We start from the raw sequence: 12,279 nt of genomic DNA on the forward strand, positions 1-12,279 counted from the left end.
TCCTTTGTCTGATCCTTTTCCAAATAGTGATGAAGAACTGGAAGATTCAAAGGCTCTGTTGTATTTACCCATTGCTCCTGAGGTAGAAGACCCAGAAGAAAATCCGTATGGCCCCCCACCGGATGCAGTCCAAACTTCCTTGATGGATGAAGGGGCTAGTTCAGAGAAGAAGAGGCAGTCTTCAGCAGATGGGTCCCAGCCACCGAAGAAGAAACCCAAAACAACCAATATAGAACTTCAAGGAGTGCCAAACGACGGTAAGAGCCATATCGTCTCCCTGGTGCCTGGCAAGTGCTCTTTTTATTCTAACACATAATTTTCTGTTTGAGTGATTCTTTTACCTTAAGGGAAATTTTCCATGAGTCTTTTAAAATAGGGAAATTCTGCCCTTTGGTACCTTGCCTAAGAGGACATACTTTAAGTCTTCTGTCACATGGTTCAGAATTTTATTCCTTGTAACATTCATCTCCTTTTCAGTTTTTCCCCAATGGAGCAGTTTTATTAGGTGATAAACTGCTGGTCAGACCTGGAAAGGCATCATGTTCTTCCTGCCTGCTTTTACAATCTGATTCTGGAAACTTCTGTATCATATGTTGGGATGATTCCGGATGAATGGATGGGGATGTGTGTATGTATGTTGACTAGTAGGCATCCCCCTTTCTCTTAGCTAACTACAGATCAGTTAATTATGCAGCTGTCACCTCCCTGAGGCTGTTAATTGCTTATCTACTCTGTTCCAGGCACTTTTGTGTGGCTTATATACTATTTATGTCAACCTCACTAGGTTTTACTAGACCTGCTTTGCAGAGGAGAAAATTTTAGGCCGAGGTTATGTGAGAGGTTATATAACTTGCCCAAGGTCCAACAGAGAGCGATTGAGTCAGGAATCGAAGAAAGCTCATTCCACTTCTGCTTCCTCTCAGTGTGTCTTTCAGCTATTGTTTCAATTTGGAGTTGCTGTGGTTTGGTTGTGTGTTCCTTTTGGTCAAATAGCTATTTGTCTTTCAGTGGCCATTCTTTTGTATTTCACCCCACCCCTCATGGTACTGGGGATTAAATCTAGGGGCCCTCTGCCACTGTGCTACATCCCCAGCCCATATATATTATTGTTGGCTTGTTGTGTGTGTGTGTGGTACTGGGGATGGAACCTAGGGGCCTTCTACCTCTGGGCTATATTCCCAGACCTATTTTATATTTTTAGTTGGAGACAGGGTCTCACTAAGGTGCTGAGAGCCTCACTAAGTAGCTAAGGCTGGCTTTGAACCTGTATGATCCTCCTGTCTCAGCCTCCCAAGAGCTGGGATTACAAGTGTGCGTTACCATGCCTGGCCCCCAGCCCAGCCACATGTGTGTGTGTGTGTGTGTGTGTGTGTGTGTGTGTGTGTGTGTGTGTGTGTGTTTGTGTGTGTGTGTGTGTATTTATATATTTTTTTTGTATTATGAGTTGTACCTGGGGTCAGTCTACCTTCAGTCTATACCTCCAACCTTTTTTACTTTACTTTATTTTGAAACAGGGTCGATGAGACTGGTTTAAACCTGTAACTCTTTTGTCTTAGCCTCCCAAGTTACTAGCATTACAGGCCATTACAGGCATTTTTGTTTTGTTTTGTTTTGTTTTGTTTTGTTTTTTTTGATGGTGCTTGGGATTGAACACAGGCGTTCTGCCTCTAAGCTACAACCCCAGCCCTTTTTATTTATTTAGAAACAGGGTCTCACTAAGTTTCTGAGGGCCTCACCAAGATGCTGAGGCTGGCCTTGAACTTGCCATCTCAGCCTCCCAAGTACTGGGATTACAGGCATGTACCATCACACCCAGCTCCAGCTAAAATTTCTATATTTTGAGACAGTCTTGCTTCAAGTGCCCTGGTTGACCTGAACTTGTGATCCTTTGGCCTCAACCTCCTGAGTTGCTAGGTTACAGGCATGTACCAGTGTGCCTGGTTGTTGTTTTTAAAATAATAAACAAAGCAAACGTTTCTGCTTGTTTTAATGGTTCTGGGACCTAAAAGCAATGTTCTTCGCATACAGAGGTGTGGTGTGTGGATTCCTTTCCATGCCTATCTGTCTTTCTACAGAAGTACATCCACTACTGGGTGTGAAGGGGGATGGCAAATCCAAGAAGAAGCAAGCAGGCCGGCCTAAAGGATCAAAAGGTAAAGAGAAAGATTCTCCATTTAAACCGAAACTCTACAAAGGGGACAGAGGTTTACCTCTGGAAGGATCAACGAAGGGTAAAGTGCAGGCGGAGCTCAGCCAGCCCTTGACAGGTAAGGACACATTGGGAGCGCTGTCTGGCTTGCTTTGTGGCCTTGCTTTATTAGCCTCAACTCCCTTTAACCGTAGCTTTTTCTCCCTTCCTTCCCTGCTTTTTCCCAGCAGCAGATAATCTCTGAATTTTCAGCTGCTAAGGGCAGGCTAACCCAGAATTGGCTTAATTCAGTGGCTCTTAACCTTGGGTCATAAGTAGGTCTCAAGGGCCTGCATCATAATATTATATGCAAAATATTATGTGAATGTTTTGGGGGGGAAGATGCCCATATCTTTTATCAGATTCCCATAGGAGAATCATGACCTAGCAAGGTAAGAACCCCTGGTTTAACTCACTTCTTTGTATTTGCTCTGGGGTTTTTGCTTGTTGGCTTTTTTATTTTTGCCTCACATGAAAGAGCCAAGTAGAAAGATATATAAGTTTGTTTTATATAGGTAGCCCCTGACTACTTAGCTGTAGCATCTTTTCTCTATATATGCTGTTCAAATTCCACAAATAGTAGTTTTCTTTCTCCCAGTAGTGTAGAAGAAACAGTGAAGTTGTTTTTAGTGCCATCATGTAGGGAAGAAAGTGAGGCTTTTAAGTCTCCCCCCACCCAGGTATCTGAAAACAGATGGAAATTACCAAAGAGATAGAAACTATACTATACAGGTTCTTTTAAAATGTTTTTTAAACTTTTAAGTTTTTCAATAGAAGTCCCCCCATCATGTTCGTACTTGGGATTCAACCCAGAGGCATTCTACCTCTAAGCTACACCCTCAGTCAATTTTCTTATTTGGAAATAGGGTCTCAGTAGTTTTCTGAGAGCCCCACAGAGTTGCCAAGGCTAAATCTGAACCTGAGATCCTCCTGTCTCAGCCTCCCAAGTACTGGGATTACAAGCATACACCACCACGCCGGCTTTCTGGGGAATTTCTTAACACTTCAGTGTTTTGTAACTTAACACTTGGATTTTCTAACTCCTATATTATTGAAGGATTTTTTTTTTTTTTTTTTTTTTTTTTTTGTGGTACTGGGGTTCCTGGAAACTTCTACCTGTGGGCTACACTCCCAGACCTATTTTATTAATTTTTTTTTATTTGGAAACAAGCAAGGCTGACTTCGAACCTGCGCGATCCTCCTGTCTCCACCTCCAAAGCGCAGGGAATACAAGCGTGCACCGCCACGCCCGGCTCTATTGAAGGATTTTTATTGAGGGATATTTATTGGAGGATGGAGAACCATTTTCTTTTCCTATCAAATACTTGTGAGCCAGTCAGATTAGAATCCATTTAAACATTGTTGGGTTTTGGAAGTTTAGTGCTATGTATATAAGCACTGCTTTAGTAATAAAGTACTCTTGAGTTTTTCATTTTTTATTTTTGTGGTTAATCGAGTAGACTCAAGGCAACATGGATGGTCACTGTTTTGTTGTCCCCTCTCCATGGCATTATATTTAGGTTTTTTGCCTCTTGCTTTAAACGTTTATGTGTTTTAATCCAAATATGATAAACACTTGAATGTAAAACCAAATTCCTTATTTAAACTATTCATTATTTCAGTTAACTATTGTCTATGAATATGAATTCTCTTCTGCAAAGAAGCAGAAAAACAGACTCAATCATTACTTTGAATATTCCATTCCAAGTTAGCTAGATTTAGACTTTAGTTTATCATAGCCCAGCCATACCAATTTGCACCAATGTTCTCCCCTCAACAACACTGATAACCAGTTACCACTTCCACATAGAATGTTCCTGAGGCTGTGTCTGTCTGTATGTAAAATAGCTTGGAACAGTTGTATGGGCCTTGCCAACAAATACTGCAGATCAATAATTGACTAAACAAAAGTAATAATTGTTTCATAATCTAATTCTTTTAGAGGCAAAGATGCCACTACAGAAGAAACAATTTAAAGGTTAAATAGATTTTCCTGATCCAAAGAACTCAAATGCTTTAGGGTGACTTAAAATGTGGTCAAGCATATTCAATTAGTTAAAATACTTTAGGACATAGTCTCCCTGTTTCTTCAAAATTTGTAATTCTTTTTTTTTAATAGAAATATATGGTAATTGAATAGGGTTTTTGTTGTTATTGTTGTTTTGTTTTGGGTTTTTTTGGCGGTCCTGGGGATGGAACCCAGGGGCATTGTACCTCCAAGCTACACCCCCGGCCCTATTTTTTATTCTTTATTTTGAAACAGGCTCCCACTGAGTTGCAAAGGCTCCAAACTAAGTAGCTGAGGCTGTCTGTGAACCCGGATCCTCCTGTCTCAGCCTCCCAAATGCTGGGATTACAAGCATGCACCATCACGTCCAGCTTAAATTTTTTTAATTTACATTTTTCTCAGTAATAATGACTTCAGTTGTGAATTATAATCAGTGTGGTCACTAACAATAGTTAAATGTCTTAAAGTCAAAGTCAAAATGTTGGAACAGTATTCAGTCATGAAAGAATAGGCCTTTGATTCCCTAAAATTCTCAAATACTGCATATAAAATCAGTGTTATTTTGGTGACCAAACCCCCTCCAAAAAAAAAACCCCACCACTATGCAGTAAAAATTTGAACTGCATGTAGGACACATATTTAATATTTAGACAAGTCAGCATCTCAAAGCCTCTGCTAGCAAGAGTAGATACTGCTTTCGTTGCTCTATTAGAATACACACTGACTTTGTTGAAGAGGTGAAATGAGATATTGACCTCACTTAAAGCTATACCTTGTATGTTGGAATAACCAGGGTGCTTCATTCTGGACTTTTCTTATTACTTTTGCTAGTCTTTCAAATGCATCAACCTTAAATGGAGGCGACTATTTTAACAGCTTTACTTCTTACAAGGACTAGAGGCTCGAGACTTTCCCATGACAGGGAGGGCCCAGAACGATGATACATGTTTTTTTTTTTTTTTTTTTTTTTTTTTTGCAGGTTTTAGGGATGGAACCCAGGGGCATTTGACCTCCAAGCTATACCCCCTGCCCTAATTTTTATTCTTTATTTTGAAACAGGGCCTCACTAAATTGCAGAGGGCCTCACTAAGTGGCTGAGGCTATCTGCGAACCGCGATCCTCTCATCTCAGCCCCGAATGCTGGGATTACAAGCGTGTGCTGCCATGCCTGGCTCGATGATACATTTTCTAACACAGATTATTGCAGACGTTTCCCAACTCCTCGTGATTGCATGCATTGCATATTTACCCTGTAATCCATCTGTCCTTCCCATTTTCTTCCTTCCTTTTTGACATTGGTTCTTTGACCTTTGCCTGTATGGAAATCTCCAGAACAAAAGTGGCCATGGCCAGATTAAATTTATAGTGCTGAAGAGCAGGATCATTTAAAAAAAAAAAAAAAGACAAAGCTCAGCCGGATGTGGTAATTCCAGTGCTTGGGAAGCTGAGACAGGAGGATAGCAAGTGGGGAACCAGCCTTAGCAATTTAGTGAGACTGTCAGCAACCTAGCAAGATCTTATTTCAAAATAAAGAATAAAATAAGGCTGGGGATGTAGCTAAAAGTTAGAATGCCACTATTTATTCTCCAGTACCACAAAAACAAAAACTCATCTGGGCATGAGAATACACCACTGTAATCTTGTACTTGGGAGGCTGAGACAGGAGGATCACAGGTTCCAGCTCAACAACTTAGTGAGACAGTTTCAAAATAAAAAATAAAATTGGGCTAGGGGTTTAGCTTGGAGGTCAATTTCTTTTTTAATTTACATTTTTCATGCCCCTGGGCTCAATCCCCAGTACCAAAATAAAATAAAAAACACTCAACAAGGGGCATGAGGTATGGTTCTGATACCCTCAGAAGGGCTGCGTGTCATTCATACACACACACACACACACACACACACACACACACACATATACATATATACTGGGGCTTGAACTTAGGGACATTTTATCTCCAAGCTACATCCCAGCCCTTTTTATTATTTATTTTGAAACAGGATCTCACTAAATTACTTGGGCTGGAATTAACAGGCATGCACCACCAGTTTACATATAGCTTTAATGGCTAACTGCAGTTTGGATCTTTCAAAAGGCCGCCCCGTTAAGGGAAGGAGTAGTGACCCCAGATGACGCAGGTAGCTCCAGTAGACGTCATTTTCACTTCAGGACCGCCCGCCCGGTGTCTGGTGTGGGAGTCTTTGGTTCAGGGCAGAGCTTTGTCCACTGACATGACCTAAAGTGAAGGCTTCCTGGCACCTGTTGCTTCCCTTCAGGGCCACTGAGAGAGACTCTGGCATTTGGATCTCATGTTCTTCCACATGTCAGACTTTTAAAAAAAAAAAAAAAGGCATATGTAGTCATTTTTGCTTTTCTCACAGATATTAAGAAATAAAACTTGATCTTGAGTGCCTAAGGCCAAACCATCTTCAAAAACCAGTTCAAGCTGGTTGCAGTGGCACATGCCTGTATCCTAGTACTTAGGAGGCTGAAACAGGAGGATCATAAGTTTGAGCAAGGCCAGCTTGGGCAACTTAGAGAAACACTGTCTAAAAATAAAAAGGGCTGGGGAGTGCAGCTTAGTGGTAGAGTACCCCTGTATTCAATTTCTAATATCTCAAAAAGAAAAATATTTAGTCCAGTCTGAGGGTTGTGTCATTTTATGGACTCCCTTTAACTGAACAACCTTTGCACTGGAGCCAAAATGTTTGAAGGTAGGATTATAGGTAAATTGCAACCATTTGCTAATATCTGCAGTTGGCTAGTTACTGTAGAACCTGTTGCGTAAACCTTGATTAGCCCTAACAAAGCTGCCATAATACCCCCAACAAAACTGTTACGCAGGAGATTATGCTACAGGGGAAATTGGAAAACAGGCCACTATAGAATTACGCTGGAATCTGCAACTATAGAAAATTATTTTATGTCAAACAACCCTTTCCTGTGGAGTAGCAGTGGAGGGCCCACACCCACGAAGACACTTTTGTGTTGAATTGAGTGAGTACCCACCAGTGAAGCCCAGCAAAGATAACCCTGAGCTTGGGACTTTCCAGGGAAAAGCCACGCTCACATCTGTCAAAAACCTGTCCCTCACAGATCTTAGATACTCTCTCTGCAGAGAAGAGTCCTCAAAACAGGAATTCAAAATGCAAGCAGAATCGCCAGTTTCCTTGTTGCCCAAGAACTCCTGCTCCTCGACAATAAGTGCCGTTGATAGCAAAGTGCCCCAGGGTGTGGTCTGTCACAGACATACAGCCCAGAGGCCTCGTGGGATGGCGGGCATGAAGGGGTTGATGTATACCTGGGTCTATTGGGAGTGGCAGAGCCCAAGTAGCAGAGGTGCCACTTCTGGGGGCAGACAGGCACCATGCAGATACCCTTGCCTGGGCCACTGGGCCACTGCTCTCTGGGCTTGGAACCACCTACACTCATTGAATCCAACTGTTGTAAATGTTTGGTGTAGTGAGTGCGGTATTTTCTTTTTTGGTTGCCTTTTATAATGAACAGTCTCTTGAAGACTATGAATTCCCACTAAAATTAGAAAGCCAGCTGAATATTCTTTCTCATTCTATATATGATCTTATTATATAAGGTAGGGTTTGGCGATCATGATCCAGCTCTTTCTTAGGCTACCCTGAATTGGTTTGCTGTTGGGAGGTACCAAAAATAGTTGTTCATCTTAAAGTGAATTTTCTTTAATATTATACTACTGGAGATTTCTTTTATGCTGCAGCTAAGCAGTGTTTCCTTGGGGCAGTTGCTGTGGGTCCTCTGTGTTGCTATTTCTGTGTGCATTACCTTGCTTATAGTATTTGCTCTAGTTTTGGCTTGTTGCATAATGCTCAACAAGCCTGTATATGTATGTATGTCTTTACACAAGAATAAGGATGGTAATTGAAGCATGAATTGCACAGATAATCAGTATAAGGTGCTCATTAGTCATTTCGAGTACCTGTTATTAAGGCTATTGATTTGTGGTCAAACTACTCTCTCCCATTATGCCATTATGATTTAGACTTACAGTGGCAATGTCATGTTCATTTTTAAACTGTTAAAACTAAATTGGTCAGGATACCTATGGGAACAGCCAGTGAGTCCAGCCATAAAGTGATAACGCTGTAACTGGTGGAGTGTGTTCTTCTACCTTACTTTTTTTTTTTTTTTTTTTTGCGATACTGGGATGGACCCTAGGGGCAGTCTAACTCCAAGCTACACCCAGCCCTACTTTTTTTTTTTTTTTTAATTCTTTATTTTGAAACAGGGTCTCACTGAATTGCAAAGGGCCTCACTAAGTAGCTGAAGCTGGCCACAAACCTGGATCCTCCTGTCTCAGCCTCCTGAATGCTGGGATTACAAGTGTGCGCCACCACACCCGGCTTACTTTTTTTTTAATCCACTCAAGAAGTTCATTGTTATGTTTTATGCTGGGATTAATATGAAAAACAAGTACTACATAAACCTTTTATATTTTTGAACTATAAAAGGTTTGATTTGATTAATCAGTATAGCCTTCAGAGAGAGTTTGTATCTTGTCTTAATTTCAGTCTAATCTCAGGCAAATGTGAATATATTTTTACAAGTGCCAGCCCTCTTTTGTACTGGAACTTTAAAAATCAAGTTCAAGCTAGGCATGGTGGTGCACCCTTGTAATCCCAGTGCTGGGAGGCTGAGACAGGAGGATTGCACAGGTTCGAAGCCAGACCCTGTTTCCAAATTATTAAAAAAAAAAAATAGGTCTGGGAGTATAGCCCGGAGGTAGAAAAGCCCCTGGGTTCCACCCTTAGTATGACAAAAAATTTAAAAAAATTAAAGAAATCAAGTTCAAAGCAGAGCTTTATAAGTGGGTAGTTTCTTTCATTCTTGGACAGTCTTTCTCACCATATTACCTTCAAGCAGCATGTTATTTCCCTTTCCAAATGACATCTGGGAGGATTTTCTTCACCTTTTTCTCTTTTTACACTTCCTAGTTAACCTTTCACAGCAGCCCACTTAAGGATGTCCCTCAGAGGTTGAACAGCTTCTATGGAATAATCAGGGAAGTGGTCATTTGATTTTACTATATAGGATGTTACTTATCGATCTGTTGATGCATAGAAATGTGGACAATAGCTTTCATTAACATTTTGCTTTACTTGGGATTCTAGGATGATGTGAGTGTCACCTAAAGAACAGTGGTGCTTAGAAAAGGGTTTCTTGCCCACTGTTTTTCATTTAATGACTTGTATATGAAAGATATAGTACCCTAGAATTTCCTTTCTTGTATTTATTGCACTTTTTAGACTGTTAGGTATGACTTGTAAATACCTTAGGGAATGGTTAGTGGCATAGCAAATGTGTAGAATTCTCATGACTTTTCTAGCCCAGAGGGATTTGAGATTTTTATTATTGGTTGCTTCACTAAAAAGTGTTGGGAGCTGGAGTTGGTTATGCTTTTTCCTTAAAGGGGGGAAATTCTTGGCCATTGTAGGCTCATAATGCTTCATCCCACATCCATCATTGTATCTGTTCTTAGAAGTAACTGGTCTACGTTGATACTAAAAGAAACCTTTTTATCTAATCTCTTTAGCAGGAGGAGCAATCTCAGAGCTGCTATGAAGACCTTGATGTTCTTCGTGCTTGCCCACTTTGCCATCAGGTGGCCTCTGGACAGTGTGGTCAGTTATTTGAGAATGACTTTAATTTAAAACAAAGGCCTCTTGCCTCCCACCCAGGGAGGTAGAAGGAGTGAATTTTATGTTTGAATGAAGAAGTGAATTATGGAAGAAGAGTATATGTCCCTTCCCTTCCCTTTCAAGCATAAGTCCAAATAGGCTCTCAGGAATGAGGATTTGTGAAGACTTCACATAGGAGGTTTGACTCACTTAAACCTTAATGCTTGATTGTGTTGCTGGAGAAAAGATACCTATGTTTTGCATATCTAACTATTGTACCCAGCATCATTTTGACATGTCATTTCCTATCTCCTGTTTGCCTTCCGTCCTCAGTGCATGTCCTTGAGTGACTTGTTCTTACCTGAAATTTTGTTGCTGGTATCCTAGGAAAACTTCTATTGGGTATTCTCTCTCTCTTTTTTTTTTTCTTCCCATTTTTAAACCTACCCTCTCCCAGATACCTCCTGTATTTACATATAGTGTACAAAGGTTGGAAAGAAAAGAAAGTGCTTGAAAGATTTCACATCTGCAAAGATAAGAAGCCCCCCTCCTCTTCCTATCATACCACGTTTTGCTCAAGAAAAGCTGGGCTGTAAGAGATTCAGGATTTTTCCTTGCGCTGCATGTTTTCTTCCAGTATTGGTTCAGTCTCATTAATCATGGCTTTTAAAGATAACTAGTTTTATCCACCTCCAGCAAAGAATCATCAAACGTTTATATTACTACCTGTGCTGGCTTCCAGAGTTGGAAACAAACCAAGGTGTTTCTCAACAAGCTTCTTTTTTATTGGGATGGGGGAACTTTTGCAAGGAATAACATAAAACCTCTAAAATCAAAGCAGTAACAACACAATTGAAATCAAAGATCAAGGTAAATTTTTTTATCGTTGCCTGTGGAAACCTGTCTCTGTCAGTCATTGCGTCTTCCTGTGTCCACGCTCCTTTTTCTTACTATGTTTTTTAGTCACTTCCTTTCTGTGAAAGGTTGCTTAGCTCTTTTTTCTTTCATCTTCTGCTATTCTTTAAATGAAAAGTAGTAAATTGGATGGATGTGTATATTAGGTATTTGGAAATTTCTGGAAATCCAGAGTCAGGAAACCAAGTGTGGAAAGGGATCAGAAGCCTGAGCAGAGCTTTTAGCTAATGACCGGAAGTGCTTACTCCAATCATCATCTTCTCAGTGTTTGTAAAGGAGAGTTTAAATACTGTGATTATCAGTTGGTGGATGCGCCTTTAGGTAGCCCAAAACACTGATTAGCTTTTAAATTGTAGGCTAGAAAAGTAGAACACATCAGTAAGAGCCTTTTTCTCCTAAGCCGTCCTCCAGAACCAATATGTGTATTATGTGTGTGTTCTGAAGTCAGAGAAAGCGCTCTCCTTGAGTCAGTTGTGAAAATGTCCCTATTTTTAGTTGCCACTGCTGCGTTCTCAAAAATGCTCATTTTTTTGAGTTTCACGTGAGTTAGACCAGGGGTTAAGACAGATAGGTAGCTCACTAGACACTTTGATTTTGCAGACATTGTCTCCATTCCAGTTTCCTTTGTGCTGCATGCTAGAAGTGTACAGACTGCAGTAGGGAGGGCTCTGCCTTATTTCCCCGTGTGAAGTAGCCTGGCTTCTTCCACCTGTGCATTTGGATGCTTGTGTCCTGTCCGCCTCCTCAGCTGACTACTGAGAAAATCAACTTAAGCCCTGTCAGATTGTTTCTGGCAGCAGCTCCTAATACTTATTTATGCTTTTAGAATATTTTTTGGCTCCTAGAACCTTCTATCCACTTCAGTTTGAATTTCTTGATTTGTGTAATATATGTATATTCTCTTCTTCCCTTTTGTCCTCTTCTCCTCGCCCACCATTTTGTTTTTTAAAATGTTCTGTAGTTTTGTACAAGATGAGACTTAGCCTTGGGTACTTCTTGCTGAAGCTTTAATGCTTTGTAAATAAAATCGGATGTTTATTAAAGAACAGGTGTAGATGTTTGTTTGTAAACACTGATTACTTCTGGAACTCACCAGCCACTTTCTTAGAGTGGAAAAAGCTGATTGCATGTTGGTGTTAGAGTCTGCTGTATGGAAATACAGAGCCAGAGAGTAGAGTGGTCAGAGTCTGGATTTCTGCCTTTAGACAGAATAACAAATGATTTGACCAAATGTTGGTGTTAGCCAAAAATAATATCTAGGTATGATCTTTCTAGATTCTTTAACTCATTGTACACGTTTGTTTAATTACTCTGCAGAGGCCACAGTGCTAGGCATTCTGGAATTTATAAAAATGCATGTTATAAAGTTCGAGCCTTCCACGGACCTTCTTAGTCTTAAATACAGTTAAATTCCTCCATATTAGTCTTTTTTCCTAGATTAAATGGCTTTAAAATTCATTGTTGAGCCAGGCCTGGTGGCGCATGCTTTTAATCCCACTACTTGGGAGGCCGAGAC

At 40.5% G+C, this 12,279-nt stretch overlaps 1 protein-coding gene across 1 annotated transcript in view; it reads left to right on the plus strand.

The window, feature by feature from the left end:
• RBBP5 (RB binding protein 5, histone lysine methyltransferase complex subunit) overlaps window positions 1–9,792 on the plus strand; it is a gene marked incomplete at both ends in the record, with an annotated part of 36,141 nt that extends 26,349 nt beyond the window's left edge. Inside the window, 3 exons of the mRNA XM_080698510.1 lie at window positions 28–257; window positions 2,076–2,153; window positions 9,764–9,792. Of these exons, the coding sequence (XP_080554636.1) occupies window positions 28–257; window positions 2,076–2,153; window positions 9,764–9,792 (337 nt within the window). The remainder of the gene's footprint in view (window positions 1–27; window positions 258–2,075; window positions 2,154–9,763) is intronic.
• Window positions 9,793–12,279: the final 2,487 nt, after the last annotated feature.

This window comes from Muscardinus avellanarius (genome assembly GCF_963383645.1).
Source record: "Muscardinus avellanarius genome assembly, chromosome: 7".
Classification (NCBI taxonomy): domain Eukaryota; kingdom Metazoa; phylum Chordata; class Mammalia; order Rodentia; family Gliridae; genus Muscardinus; species Muscardinus avellanarius.